This window comes from Oncorhynchus clarkii, chromosome 4, assembly GCF_045791955.1.
Source record: "Oncorhynchus clarkii lewisi isolate Uvic-CL-2024 chromosome 4, UVic_Ocla_1.0, whole genome shotgun sequence".
NCBI classification, from domain to species: Eukaryota; Metazoa; Chordata; class Actinopteri; order Salmoniformes; family Salmonidae; genus Oncorhynchus; species Oncorhynchus clarkii.
In genome coordinates, this window is record NC_092150.1 from 33,442,265 (window position 1) to 33,455,925 (window position 13,661).

At 47.0% G+C, this 13,661-nt stretch overlaps 1 protein-coding gene across 1 annotated transcript in view; it reads left to right on the plus strand.

The window, feature by feature from the left end:
- LOC139406743 (KICSTOR complex protein SZT2-like) overlaps positions 1-13,661 on the plus strand; it is a 113,337-nt gene that overhangs the window by 78,775 nt on the left and 20,901 nt on the right. Inside the window, exons 55-67 of the mRNA XM_071149729.1 lie at positions 823-920; positions 1,241-1,373; positions 1,541-1,668; positions 2,657-2,704; positions 3,971-4,092; positions 4,234-4,416; positions 7,380-7,647; positions 8,287-8,366; positions 11,088-11,216; positions 11,641-11,843; positions 12,433-12,526; positions 12,710-12,790; positions 13,074-13,148. Coding sequence (XP_071005830.1) covers positions 823-920; positions 1,241-1,373; positions 1,541-1,668; positions 2,657-2,704; positions 3,971-4,092; positions 4,234-4,416; positions 7,380-7,647; positions 8,287-8,366; positions 11,088-11,216; positions 11,641-11,843; positions 12,433-12,526; positions 12,710-12,790; positions 13,074-13,148 — 1,642 coding nt within the window. The remainder of the gene's footprint in view (positions 1-822; positions 921-1,240; positions 1,374-1,540; positions 1,669-2,656; positions 2,705-3,970; positions 4,093-4,233; positions 4,417-7,379; positions 7,648-8,286; positions 8,367-11,087; positions 11,217-11,640; positions 11,844-12,432; positions 12,527-12,709; positions 12,791-13,073; positions 13,149-13,661) is intronic.

A 13,661-nucleotide genomic window follows, 5' to 3' on the forward strand; every position in this document is an offset into this window, starting at 1 on the left:
AGTGAAGTACACAGAGAAAATACCACTTGAACCTAGGTCTGGTCTCCGCTGTTTAATGTGGCCGGATTCAATATCTCATTAAGCCAAGGAGAAGGCATTGAGCTACACTCACTGGACAGTTTATTAAGCACACCCATCTAGTCCTTGGTCGGACACCCCTGTGCCTCCAGAACAACCTGAGTTATTCGGGGCATTCTACAAAGTGTCGGAAATGTTCCACAGGGATGTTGGTCCATGCTGACTCGATGGCATCACGCAGTTGCTGCAGATTGGACACCGGTACATTCATGCTGCGAACAGCCTTTTCCATCTCATACCAAATATGCTCTATTGGGTTGAGGTCTGGGGACTGTGCATGCCACTCAAGTAAACTGAACTCCCTGTACCTAATAAACTGGTCGGTGAGTGTATGGAGAAAGGCAGGATCCATGATTGGCTGAGATAATGGAGAGGGATAAAAAATAGACTACTTTCTGGAGGACAATGCCATGCTGACTCGTGCGTTTAGGTGTTCATTCTTAAAGAGATGGGTGGGGCTAAGGCTTAAGAGGGTTGTGACTGATGCTGAATGGGTGTAAACGAAGAAGAGCTCTTTAGAAAGTGTGGAAATCATTCAAGGGCATTTCTTTTTATCCTACTTGTCTAGGATAAAGGATACGTTTACACAATTAAAAAAATATAACTTTCCACGTTTCCCCCCAACTGCAGTGTATGATATAGATGTTTTTTGAGGACATAAGCTCCTTCCTGAATTCAGTCACAAATGTGAAGTTTCCGTCAGTAGTATTGCACTGTTAAATGGGTGTGTGTATTTTCCAACAGGAGACATGTGTCCCAGCTAGAGGAGGGTGACATTGGGACCCTGCACCCTCTATACCAGGTCACCTGTCAGCCCTGGATCACCTTCATGGCTAAACTTGGTGAGTGGCTCCTCTGCCCTCTCCTCTGCCCTCCTCTTTGCACTTCCCTTACCCCTGTCCTTATTTCTGCTGGGGTGTAGAGGGAGAAGATGGGATGGAGGGGTTATAGAAAATATTGTTTTTTATCCCAAATTGCACTCTATTCCCTCTGTATAACCTCTCTGATCAAAGTAGTGCACTATACAGAGACGATGGTGCTATTTGGGACGATACCATTGTCTCCTATCTATTTTCTGCGAGAGGCGTTCAATTTGAAGGTTAACTCTAATTTTCTCTTATTTCTTCTCCTTTTCTCTCGTTCTTTCTTCTGGTGTAAACAGGATGCCCGTCGATTCAGCAGTGCACAGCTGAGATTGCCTCCCAGTTTCTACTCCCGCCCATCCTTACAGAGATTGTCAATCTGGTCAGCTCCCTGGCCAGTGACACCGCAGTCAAGGTGTTTGAGAGGACAAGGTGGGTCATTTTGAAATGATCACGCATACAAATATGTATACATTATTATCAGGAAAGCATCTATATACACTTTTCTAGGACCATTAACACATTTTTCAAGCGAGTGTTGTACGGATATTGTTTCGATATGAACTTACTTTATCATGTTTTTTTGTTTGGTCCCCTAGTTGTCCCCAAGGAGACATGTTTGCTCCCCTGCCTTTGATCCACCACCTCAGCCAACCGCCTACCACCTCTAGAACCTTCATCCTCATTGGACGGAACTTCCACCAATGGCATTGCAGCACAGAGCAAGGTACCTGCATAAGCCAGAGTTCTATTATCCCTGTGCTTTTGAAAGTAGTCACTGTTCACTGTTTGCTTAAGCTAATGTAGCAGGTGTAAAAAGACGCCTGAGCAGAGGTCCCGCATCCGGTTTTCAGGGGAAAAGGAAGTCCGGCTGAATTAATTGTATCCCTGAAAACCGGATGCATCCGGCTCTTAGCAATTCTGCTAAGGGTGCCGTTTGTTCGACCCTTGATTTTTTGACATTTTAGATTCATGGAGTTAAACATAGTCATTGCCCTTTGCTAGTATTTGATGATTATTTTATACCTCAAATTATGCCTCATTTCCTTATTTAGTTTTGGGAAATAAAAAAAAATGATGTGGTACCTTTTTCTCCTCTGTAACTTTGGGATTCTGTGGTCAACCATGCTTTACTAACTGACTTTATGGCAGCAGCAAATTGAGAAATGAAAAAGTGGGAAATACTACATCAGCATATACTGAGAGATATTATTACGATGCTCAGCCACCCAGCAAGCAGGCACACCATAGCAGAACTGGGCCCGAACCCAAATACTCTATCCTAACCCAACCTGGAACATTTTGCAGCTAATTTACTTCTAAATTACTCATTGCATCAAATCAGTTAGATATATTCTCTCACTTCAAAAACAACACTCCAATGGCATGTTACTATTAGCTATTACTAATTATCAACTGGAGATGGGTGTAGGAGACCAAAGTGCATGATGTACATGAAGGCGTTATTTCTAACCTTACCCTGTCACGACATGCTCTGTCTGCTACTGCGCTTTGGATTCTCGTCTCTCTCCTCTGTCCCTCTCTGACAATCACCGCTGTTGCTGTTATTTCTTCTTTCTTTCTTTTGCAAGCATGTCTGTCTGTAGTGTTAGCGGAGTATCTCTGTGTAGCTACTGTAGAACTGTCTTGTTGTCTGTGCCTGCACCCTGCCAATATCATGCTGTTTGTTTGTGCTCATCTCCGTTTGCCCACAGAAGACAGTTCAGATGATGAAAACATCCCTGAGATTAGTAGGTTTACACGTAAGTCTCACTCTGCCCCCTCCTCATAGTATGTTCACACGTAAGTCTCACTCTGCCCCCTCCTCATAGTAGGTTCACACGTAAGTCTCACTCTTCCCCCTCCTCATAGTAGGTTCACACGTAAGTCTCACTCTGCCCCCTCCTCATAGTAGGTTCACACGTAAGTTCACCCCCAGCCAGCCCCAACCAAGCAACGCTGGCTCTGGGCTATTCTGGTTTTATGTGTATGTTTTAAATTCATGTAGAATTTTCTAAGACATTATTGATGGTTCTATTTACCCATTTAAGCCTCAAAGAATGTGTCCCAAAAAAAGAACAGTAAAAAAAACAGGATTTGTACTGAATGCTTCACTGAATGCTTCACTGAATGCATGTTGTGAGCTGTGCATCATATACTCATGTTGCTTACCTGGCTTCATACGGATGACCTTATACCTGTGGAATATGAAGAGTTCGCACAGTTTCTTCTGTCTCGTCTCCCTCCAAACTTTTATATTTCAATTCCAAATGTCAACTCAAATCTCACAATTTCTACTCTCATAAAGGGCTACAATTTATCTTCAAGCTTAACTCTCTGGCTGTCTGGCAAAATAATAGTCAATTTCTTAGAAAGGAAATGTTTTTTTTTCCCCTTCTTCTCTGCCTGCTCTAAAGGCAGCAGCGGAGTAGCCCCCTGCATGCCTCTCAAAGAATGGATCTGTGAATAATTGTATGCAACTGGTCTTGGGGGGCCTTACAATACCCTGCTGAGATGTTCTCTGTCTGATAGGACGTAATGAGAACCGTCTATTATTTCATCTTAATAGCACCGTGTTCAGAAATCACTTTCCCACCATAGGGTGTCTTACTGTCCGTTTAGTCATATACTTGATGGTCAGATGGTAATATACTTGATGATCATAAGAGATGCAAGATTCTCAGTCTGTGACATTATTAAGGTCCCCTTGTTAAACTGATTGTCGGCCTGAGTCCATCCTACCGTACCATCCTTATCTTGGAGACTGCGCTAGAGTCTGGTTCAGCTCCGGTTCTCTCCTGTCTGTCCTCTGTCTGCTGTGTCAGGTTGGGGTCGATTCCATTACATTTCAGTCAATCCAGGAACTACAATTCCAATGCGCCTCATTGCTTGTCGATAAAGACAAAATGGAATTGGAATTTCAGTTTACTTTCGGTATTGACTGAAATAAATGGCATTGACCCCAAACCTGGTCTGCATCCTTCCCCTGCGTCCCACTCTCACTGTCTTCTCTCTCCCTATTGGGCCAGCTCATAAGGGCTTCCAGCGCTTCGAGGCCTTGGAGCAGTCTGATTGTTTCAGCCCAGGGCAGGCCTCGAGGGGCGTGGCCCCAAGACAGAGGTTCCTCCTCATACACATCCTGGAAAAGAAGGTGAGGAGAGGAGGTGGGGGAGTGAGTTGTGGGTGGGTGGGGGTATGTATGACACAATTTGGCCCATTTATTTCCACCCGTAGGCTATGTGAGGTGGGTTGATCTCAATTTCAGTGTTGATCTATGTCTCTCCCTCTCCAGGTGACCCTGTACACCTATAACTGGTCGGTGGATCTTGGTGTGTCTCTGAACCGGGGACTGGTCAGGCTGGTCCAGTGGCAGAATGCCAGGTCCCACGTTGTCCACTGTCTCCTCAACCAGAAGATGGGCCTCTTCCACCACTACTGCTTCTCAGACACACCGGCCCATGCAGACCTCAAACAGGTAAACCGTTTCTCAGAATCACCTTCACTCGCCGAGTACATTTACGTGTACCACGAATTTGACCTGGTGAAGTGGCGCTGACCGTCGCCTTACGACACTGCCAATCTCACACGGAGCCGGCATACTTCCAGTAACCACAGTCGAACGCTCACGCGCACACCAACGCCATCAGCGAGGTACCGTATCTAAATCAGACACACCTGCCCACCAAGACCTGATCAGGTAAACGCTCACAATCTCACGCACGGCACAGCCATCTGCTTGAATTCGTCACGGTCTACCACTCCTTCGTGCAGCATAACTGTGGCCTATAAGTATGAAACATATGCCCACACACAATATACAGATGGTGCAATGTTAGGATTGGGAACAATGTCCTGGTGGTTTAAATGGGGGTTCAGTCAGGTGGAATCAGTCTGTTGGTTAGTGTAACGGCAGTGTCTGGTGGTACAGTAGGGTACACACCGCTGTCAACTCCTGAGGGTGGGGACTGAGATTCCTTTCACACTAGCAGGTACTGTGTATATACACACACACACAGACACACTGCCCTTTTTCCCTCTAGTGGGTAGGCTACCTGCTATTGCCTTTCTTTGATTTCCCACTCTCTCCTCTGCTTTCTTGCTTCTCTTCTTAGCGAAAGCTGGGAGGGGGGTCTTGTCACTAAATCCCCTCCCACGTCTCTTTTCCCATCAGAGTTTTAAATGGCAGCAGTTTTAATATTCCTATTGCGCTTGTTTTGATCGGAGCCCTATTGGGCCCTGGTCAAGAGTAGAGCACGACATTTGGCACACGCCCCCATTTGGTGTACTCAGTAGATTCTCCTTGGTCTTTTAATACGGAACATCAACATGACCTAGTTTTCTTCCCCCTCTCTGATCATCCCTCCCTCTTCCTCCCTACCTTGGTATGACATGTCGGCACCGAGGCCTCCCTTCCTCATTCCTCCTGTTCCTCTTCTTTTGCTTCTCCTTTTCAGTCAACGTTCCCGTCAGCGTCCTTGTATCTCTCACTCCTTTTGATATGCGCGAGGAGAGGAGCAGAGAGAATGGCTGTGTGCTAATTCTCACCCTATTCCCCTTGTTAGTGCACTGCTTTTGACCAGGGCCCACGGTGCTCTGTAGGGAATGGGATGCCATTTGGGACCGCAGTGAAGAGAATCACTCAGCTCTCTGACTTCACAGCCCCGTGTTTTTAGTTCCGTAGCTCTGGGGTCAAAAACAAAGAATGCCTATCATTTCTGAGCAGTCTGCACGAGTGCCGATACACAGGAGACGGAAGAAAGGCGAGACGTATTTTTAGGGCTTTGAGATGATTTTGCAAAAATAACATTCTGTATTTAATCTGTCATGGAAACAGTTTTGCTCTGCCGCTTTTCTTTTTACTGGGAACATAAGAGGATACACACACTGCATTTTGTTTTACAACACTTTTCTTTTTACTGGGAACCTAAGAGGATACACACACTGCATTTTGTTTTACAACACTTTTCTTTTTACTGGGAACATAAGAGGATACACACACTGCATTTTGTTTTACAACACTTCTTTTTAGTTGGAACATAAGAGGATACACACACTGCATTTTGTTTTACAACACTTTTCTTTTTACTGGGAACATAAGAGGATACACACACTGCATTTTGTTTTACAACACTTCTTTTTAGTTGGAACATAAGAGGATACACACACTGCATTTTGTTTTACAACACTTTTCTTTTTACTGGGAACATAAGAGGATACACACACTGCATTTTGTTTTACAACACTTTTTACTGGGAACATAAGAGGATACACACACTGCATTTTGTTTTACAACACTTTTGGGGGGGGGGGGGGGGGGGGGGGGGGGGGGCTCATGTGATTTAAACATCCTTCTAACATTTTTCCACCGCGCAACAACCGATTGGAGTGCAAAAATGTCAAATTAAAACTTTCTCCTGTTTCTCCCTTGATGCCCTCACTCTTAATCGCCTCTCCACTAACGAATGCTGACAGAAGGCAGAATCAGAGCGACGGAAAATTTGCCCCCGCAGACTGTCATCTGTCACTGTCCTGATGAGGAGCACAGTGGGCACCAGTGCCCAGTTCAACCCCCCCCCCCCCCTTGCCCTGCGGGCACAAGACAGACACTGGACATGGGGGCATCTGGGCCCTCCTCTTCCTCGTCCGTTGCCTTGGTCCTGCCCAGCAGCCGTTAAGCTGCTCCGTTGCGCTAACTTGCGCAAAAGTTCCCCTGAGCAGAGGGGAGAGGGGGGGTACGGACATATTAGCTGTGCAGTGTCAGTCAGGACATGCTGTCCATGAGTCTCTGTGCCATCTCTAGAGCTTCACCAATCCCGGCTCTGTCCTAGTTCTGTTAGGCATATCAACTAGATCATGGTTTCAGCCCTACCAGAGTTGCTCTGTACATTTTGATGTTTAAGGGATAGGTTTCTACCTTTTTAGGTTAATCTAAAAATGTGTGTGTATAACTTGTGTCCTGTTCATTTGTTTTTTACACAGTGGAATTTGGAGTTGGAATTCAGATTTGTCAGATATGAGTTGCATTTATTTATTTTTTTGATAACAACCCATGGTTTAGGCTTGTTTCAGGCACCGCGTTCATGTGTATTTAATAGCATAATCATTGTCGTGGCATGTTCATATACCAGAAAGTTCAATAACTTGGAGAGCGCCTCACAGCTTCTACGCCCCCCTCGCACTCACTCCATCGCTCTCATTCTGCCTCTCATCTTCTTCTTTCTCTCTCTCCATCTCTCTCTCGCTCCCCCTCTATTCTCCTCCTTATTTGACTCTTTCTCTGTTCCCTCTCTCGATTCATCTCTCTCGCTCCCTCCTATCATCTACTTTCTCTCTCCCCTTTATCTCTCTTGCTCCCCCTCTCATCATCCCCTGCTTCCTCTCTCTCCCTCTCTTCCTCTCTGTCTCTCTCGCTCTGACTCATCTTCTTCTTCTCTCCAGGAGCCCAACCCGTTCCTGAACCCAACCTTGGAGGCTGATGCCCTGCTGAGGAGCCCAGTGCCCCCCGTACCCAGCAAGGACCAGGGCAAGCTGGCTAGCTCCGTCCGCTCCCTGGCCCCCCTCCACTTCCCCTCAGAGCTGGTGCCCTTTGATGAAGCCCTCCGGGACATCGGGATGGGCCGCCCCCTGGCCAGCGCTCAGGACGGGGCCGACGTGGTGGCTCGGCACGGGGCCCAGCTACTAGAGGTCAAGGCTGCAGAGAGGAGAGGTCAGATATGGGCCCAATGATGTGTATAAACACTGTAAATGTTCTAAGATAATGTAAGGTTTATATTTAAGATTTAATGGTCAGATATGGTCACTCCGCTCCTCACCCACCTTCGCCATATAACTAATACACACTGTGCCATCTACTTTCCTACAGTTTAACTAATGCAATATTACTTAGGTTGAGAATGAAGTGGATATTTAAAGCATTTTTTTTTATAACACAACCGATGTTAATGTGTTGTAAAAGGTTTAATGGGGGGGGCTTAGAGTACAGGATTCTCTAGTTATGTTTGTTTGATACAATGTGAGCCACACCAGTCCATCCAGCAGCCAGGCAGACAGGAGCAAAGATGAAGTAGACAGCTAGGCTGATTGAGGAGAGGGCGATGGTTAGTTCTTGGCCCTATCAGAGACAGGCAGATGGCTTTTAGCTCTGAGGGATGGCTACATGACCCTGGGAACTGTAAGGCTGCCCTGTTGCCTATAGTAATGGCACCCTATTCCCCTTTATAGTACACTATATTTGACCAGAGCTCTATGGGTAGTGCACTAAAGGGATTTAGGGTGCCATTCTGGACCCGCCGCGGGGCTGTGTGACCAACGAGTGTTTTGTGTGGATTTATCTCCACGTTGACAGAGATGGAGAAGCAGATGAAGATTGAGAACCTGTTTGTGACTTGGCAGCAGAGGTCAGCTCAGTCCAACATGCCCATCTCTGTAAGTACCGATCTACCGCAACCATTTTACGTCACATTTGACACTTGAGTCGTTTAGCAGACGCTCTTATCCAGAGTAACTTAGAGCGGTGAGGGTGTACATTTTCATTCATTTTTCTTACTCATGTCTCGTGGGAGTCGGCACACACAACCCTGGCGTCTCAAGCGCCATGCTTTTACCAACTGAGCCACGCAGGACCCTCCATTTTAGCCATTTCCCTCCCCGTGAAACGCCAATGGACACAAACACGCACACGCAGCACCGTAAACGACTCTGCTGAGGAGAAATATCAGCTCCCCTCTGTCTGACAATCGGCGCTATCTACACTATATATTCCAAAGTATGTGGACACCCCTTCAAATTAGTGGATTCTGCTACTTCAGCAACATCCGTTGCTGACTGGTGTATACAATCGAGCACACAGCCATGCAATCTCCATAGACAAACATTGGCTGTAGAATGGTCTTACTGAAGGGCTCAGTGACTTTCATTGTGGCACCGTCATACGATACCACCTTTCCAACAGGTCAGCGTGTTAAATGTCTGCCCTGCTAGAGCTGCCCAGGGTCAACTGTAAGTGCTGTTATTGCGAAATGGAAATGTCCTCATACTCTCGGTCATGTAGTGTGTCTTGCAAATGCGTTGAGTTCACGGGTGCTGGCAGGTTACGCACACAGCGGCTCTCCATCTCAAATACATTTACACACATTTGCATGTGGGCGCAAATGGTTGTCTGAACTTTTTTTTAATGCACTGTAGCTAATTGATGTATATTTAACTACCGGCATTGCCATGTTTTAGTATTCTGGGACTTTGGCACGGAGAAATAAATACGAGATTATTTTGAAGTAGTCCCCATTTTCAATAGTGCAACTCATTTACAAAGTTTGCAAGCTGGAGCATTTGAGCAGCTCTTAACGAGAGACGAGTAACTCTCAGGTTGATATTCTAGCAAGCATTGTTGTAGGATTATTGTTGCATGATTGTAGGTGTCCTGGGACTCCCGAGCACAAGCCCACCAGTGCTTTCATCAGAGGCACTGCAAGATCTTGACAGGCGGCTAAGGGCTGGCGCAATAATCATATAATCACGACAATGATGGACAATTACCTGTAACAAAAAAAATATGTGATAATCGTCTTAATACATTTTAGGTGAAGGGGGGATTTAGCTTTATATTCAATTAGATAGACTTACGTTTTTTGACATGAATAGGGTAAAGTTTTAAGAGCAGAACAGCACGGCTAGGAAGAGAGGCTTAGTTGTATTCATTAGGTAAATCGCAGCGAATCTTCGAAGACGCATTACAATTATGACAATGCCGTGGTCATTTTGCGTGACAATTAATTGTTACCCAACATTACGTCATCGTCACGGACGGCACGTCTCTGGAACACACCGGCGCAGCGTACCGTATCAATGGAAAAAAAATAAAGTGTGTGTTGACATTCATTCATGTTTCTGAAACACTCATTTCACAAAAAAGCAATGTGGTGCAGGTGTTTCCCCCAGCTACCTTCATCATGAAAGGTAGATGGATGAAAACAACAGTGTGAATAACTGTTGGCTACAGTATAAACAGCAACACCACAAACACCACCAGTAGTCAGTCCCAATTAGACTCTTGTCTATAGAGCTAGTTCCTGGTGATGACATTGTCTGTGTTCCCTGTGTGTGCTCCTACTCCTTCTCTCAGTAAGTTACCTCTCACCAGAGCAGGCTCATCCATTACTGCCCAGTCAGATGGCTGGCTGGCTGCCTGACTTGGTCCATCCACAGTGGGGGACCCATCTCCCTTCACTGGCCCTTTAGGTCTCCTCAGATCTGCCTGCCGGCCCGCCCGTGGATTCCCAGCTCTATCACTGACATGATGGATTAGATATGAGAGGAGATCACATCAGCTCAACAGACGGTGTTGTCTTCTGTCTGTCTCCCCTTCCCTCCTATATGTGTGTGACTGTCTTCCTGTCTCCTTCCTGATACCTGCTCAGGCCAGACTACAATAGAGCTCCCAGAATGCCTTGGGGCAGGGTTAATGGCCCTGTTTATTTGGCCCGTTGCTGACATCATCAGGACACACGCAGGACAGAAGGGACTTTTACTAAAGACAATGGAGGAGCTTGCGCGCTTGCGCACACACACACACACACACACACACACACAGTCCTATCTTCATCTCCATCTTCAGGCTGCACTGGGAAGATAGATGATAGACGTGTCAATGGGAGTGATTTATAAGAAGGCAACAAATATATGACTGAATAAGATGAGCCGTAACGTTTAACCAGTCAGATTCCTCTGTACTACGCCCACTAGCCGCATAGTTGGCGTAACGTTTATAAGACTGTATTTATTGTGTCATTAGAAAAAACGGACGTTGATCTCAGTGGTTGTGACGGTGGGTAGGTGGCTGTGTGTGTATTGTAAAAAAAAAAAAATCATTCAAATAAATAAGAACCCATTCTTATTTACATTGACTGTCTACCCCCCGGGCCTTACCCTCCCCTGACCCGGACCACGCTGCGCCGCCCTATGGGACTCCCGATGACGTCCGGTTGTGATCGAACCCGGATCTGTAGTGGCGCCCCTAGACCGCTGCGCCACTCAGGATCTGTCGTGTGTGTGCGTGTATTAACATTCTGGGGCTTTTGGTATATATACTAGGAAGAATTCACATCCGACTCAAAGGACCACAAAGAGATGTTTCCTTACTTTCCACAGGTGGTGGACTTGGACACTCTGAAGCAGTCGTCCAGGCTAGTGCACTACTGCGCCACCCCTCTGCTCTTTGACCCCGTGTTCAGGAAGCAGATCCAAGAAGAGCAGATTGTCCAACCTCAACAGGTCAAGGTAGAGCAACCATGGCTGCTTTCCCTTGGGGCCTAACTCCAACACACTCCTCATGTGTTTTTTCACTTCTTTCTTACTTTTGAAAGATGCCCTTTTAGTTATAACATCTTGGAAACCATCCCAAACTTGGGGAATTTCTGAGAACAGGAGGGAACAAGCAGCAATCATCCAACAATCTTTCAACCAGAAACCACTGAAATCTTTCAACCAGAAACCTCTATTTTCGCCTCTCTTCTCCTCCCCCTCTCCCCTCTCTTCTCCTCCCCCCTCCCCCCTTCTCTCCCCTCTTCTTCTCCACCCCCTCTCCCCTCTCTTCTCCACCCCCTCTCCCCTCTCTTCTCCTCCCCCTCTCCCCTCTCTTCTCCTCCCCCTCTCCCCTCTCTTCTCCTCCCCCTCTCCCCTCTCTTCTCCTCCCCCTCTTCAGAAGCGCCACTGCTCCAGTGACTCCACGGCGTCTGGCAGGGACCGTAGCTACAGTACGGACTCAGCTGATATGCTGCCCAGCCGGCTGAGAGAGGAGCCCTGGCTGCAGGACATCTCTAACACCTTCCTCCAGCAGTATGTCCAGTACCTTCAGAGTATGGGCTTCATCCTGGTCCAGGTCCGGCCACAGTCCCCCGCACGCAGGTACGTCTTGTCTCAGTGGGAGCCCAGTGGTCCTCAAATCGCTACACACATACACATATATACACATATATATATATATATATATATATATATATATAATCAAACAATCTTTCTGCACCATACTAGCTCAAGTTTCAAGTTTATTTACCATGTGTAATGAATACATTGGATATCTAACTCACCCGATCTCTCACAATAAAAACGCAATAAAACTCAGGGCAAATGTCCTCTTCCTCTGAGTTTCCCTCCCACGATCCTCTCTGTGACAGTGAGCCGAACTGTGAGCAGTGTTCATTCATCCATTAGTCATCAGATGTGTTGTGATCACGTCCTAGCCCCAATAGCCACATCCCTCTGGCCACAGATGTGATATAACTGTAGCAGCCACTGGGCAGATGCTGTTTCTGCTTCTCTCGGTCTCTGTCATCCTCTGGCCCAGGACTGGGTGATTCACTCTTTTGTGTTGCCAGTCTCTGGGACCCCTGCTTAAAGGAGAATGCACACACACACACACACTCTCTCTCGTTGGTCTCTCCAGCTCTGCCTCACCCCTAACCCTGCTTGTCTCTCCCTCCGCTCCTCCCTGCAGCATCGCCAGGGCCCGGGCAGCCATGCTCAGCTCACTCTCGTCAGAGAGGCAGTCCTTCTCCTATAACAAGGCCAGGAGTGAGGACAGCCCAAAGGTAAGTAGTGGTGATGCAAGAGATGAGGCTATTCACACACACACACTCACACACACTTTTCGTGACTGAAAGGCATACCGGGATATATACTCACTCACTCACTCACTCACACACACACATATACAAAATTCCCTCCATCATCACCCTCATCAACTCTTGAGATACTGTTGTATTTCTCTGCAGAGCACAGGGTCAGGCACCACCGCGTACCACCTCCAGAGGGCGCTCCCAGGGGGCATCGTACTGATGGAGCTGGCCTTCCAGGTGAGACTGCTGCCTACAGACCTCCTCCCCCCCTCTCTATATATTAAACCTCCACCTCTCTCTCTCTCCACCTCTCTCTCTCTCTCTCTCTCCCTCTAGCCCTTTCTCTGTCACTCCATATTACACCCCCCTCCCTTCTCACAGTGTCAGGAGATGAGTTTAGAACTGTTGTCGTCATTGTAACCACACCACACAATATGCACTTTAAAATCTCTCTCTCCTTCTCCCCTTGTCTTTCGCTCTCTCCCTCTATAATTGTCTTGTCTTTCTCTCTTTCTCTCAGGGTTGCTACTTCTGTGTGAAGCAGTATGCTCTGGAGTGTTCCCGCATCCCCATGGGACAGACCGTCAACTCTCAGGTAACATCGCGACGGCGTCTCTTATCGCTGGTGCTGTGAGTTAGACCACAGAGCCAGGGCCAAATTAGCCAGACTCTAGGTCCGCCTGAGGCTGGGTAAAAGGGGATGAATAGAGAGGGAGGGAGTGCGAGATGAGATCTTGTAAACGGCTTGATTTCACATCTCTGGAATCATCGTCATGACTTTATACCCCCCCCCCCTGCCTATTAGGGGTTGAATGGTACACTTATTAGGAGGCCTATAGTCTATGCCTGCACTGTGTTGTACGGCTGCCTCTTTAAAAAAATATATATATCTTAATTGGCGCATTTCATACTGTCTTTTTGTGAGGGGCAACCGGGAACTACTGTATCTGTACGATGGCGAGTGGTGGGGGGGGCTCCTCCATCACTGTTTCAATCTTCAGTTTGGCAACATTTTGGCTTCCCGGGTAGATCACGGCGGCGATGGACAGAGTTGTGGCTAAAACGTTAACCGTATGTCGCCGCGCTCAACGAGAACAGGCTATGCATC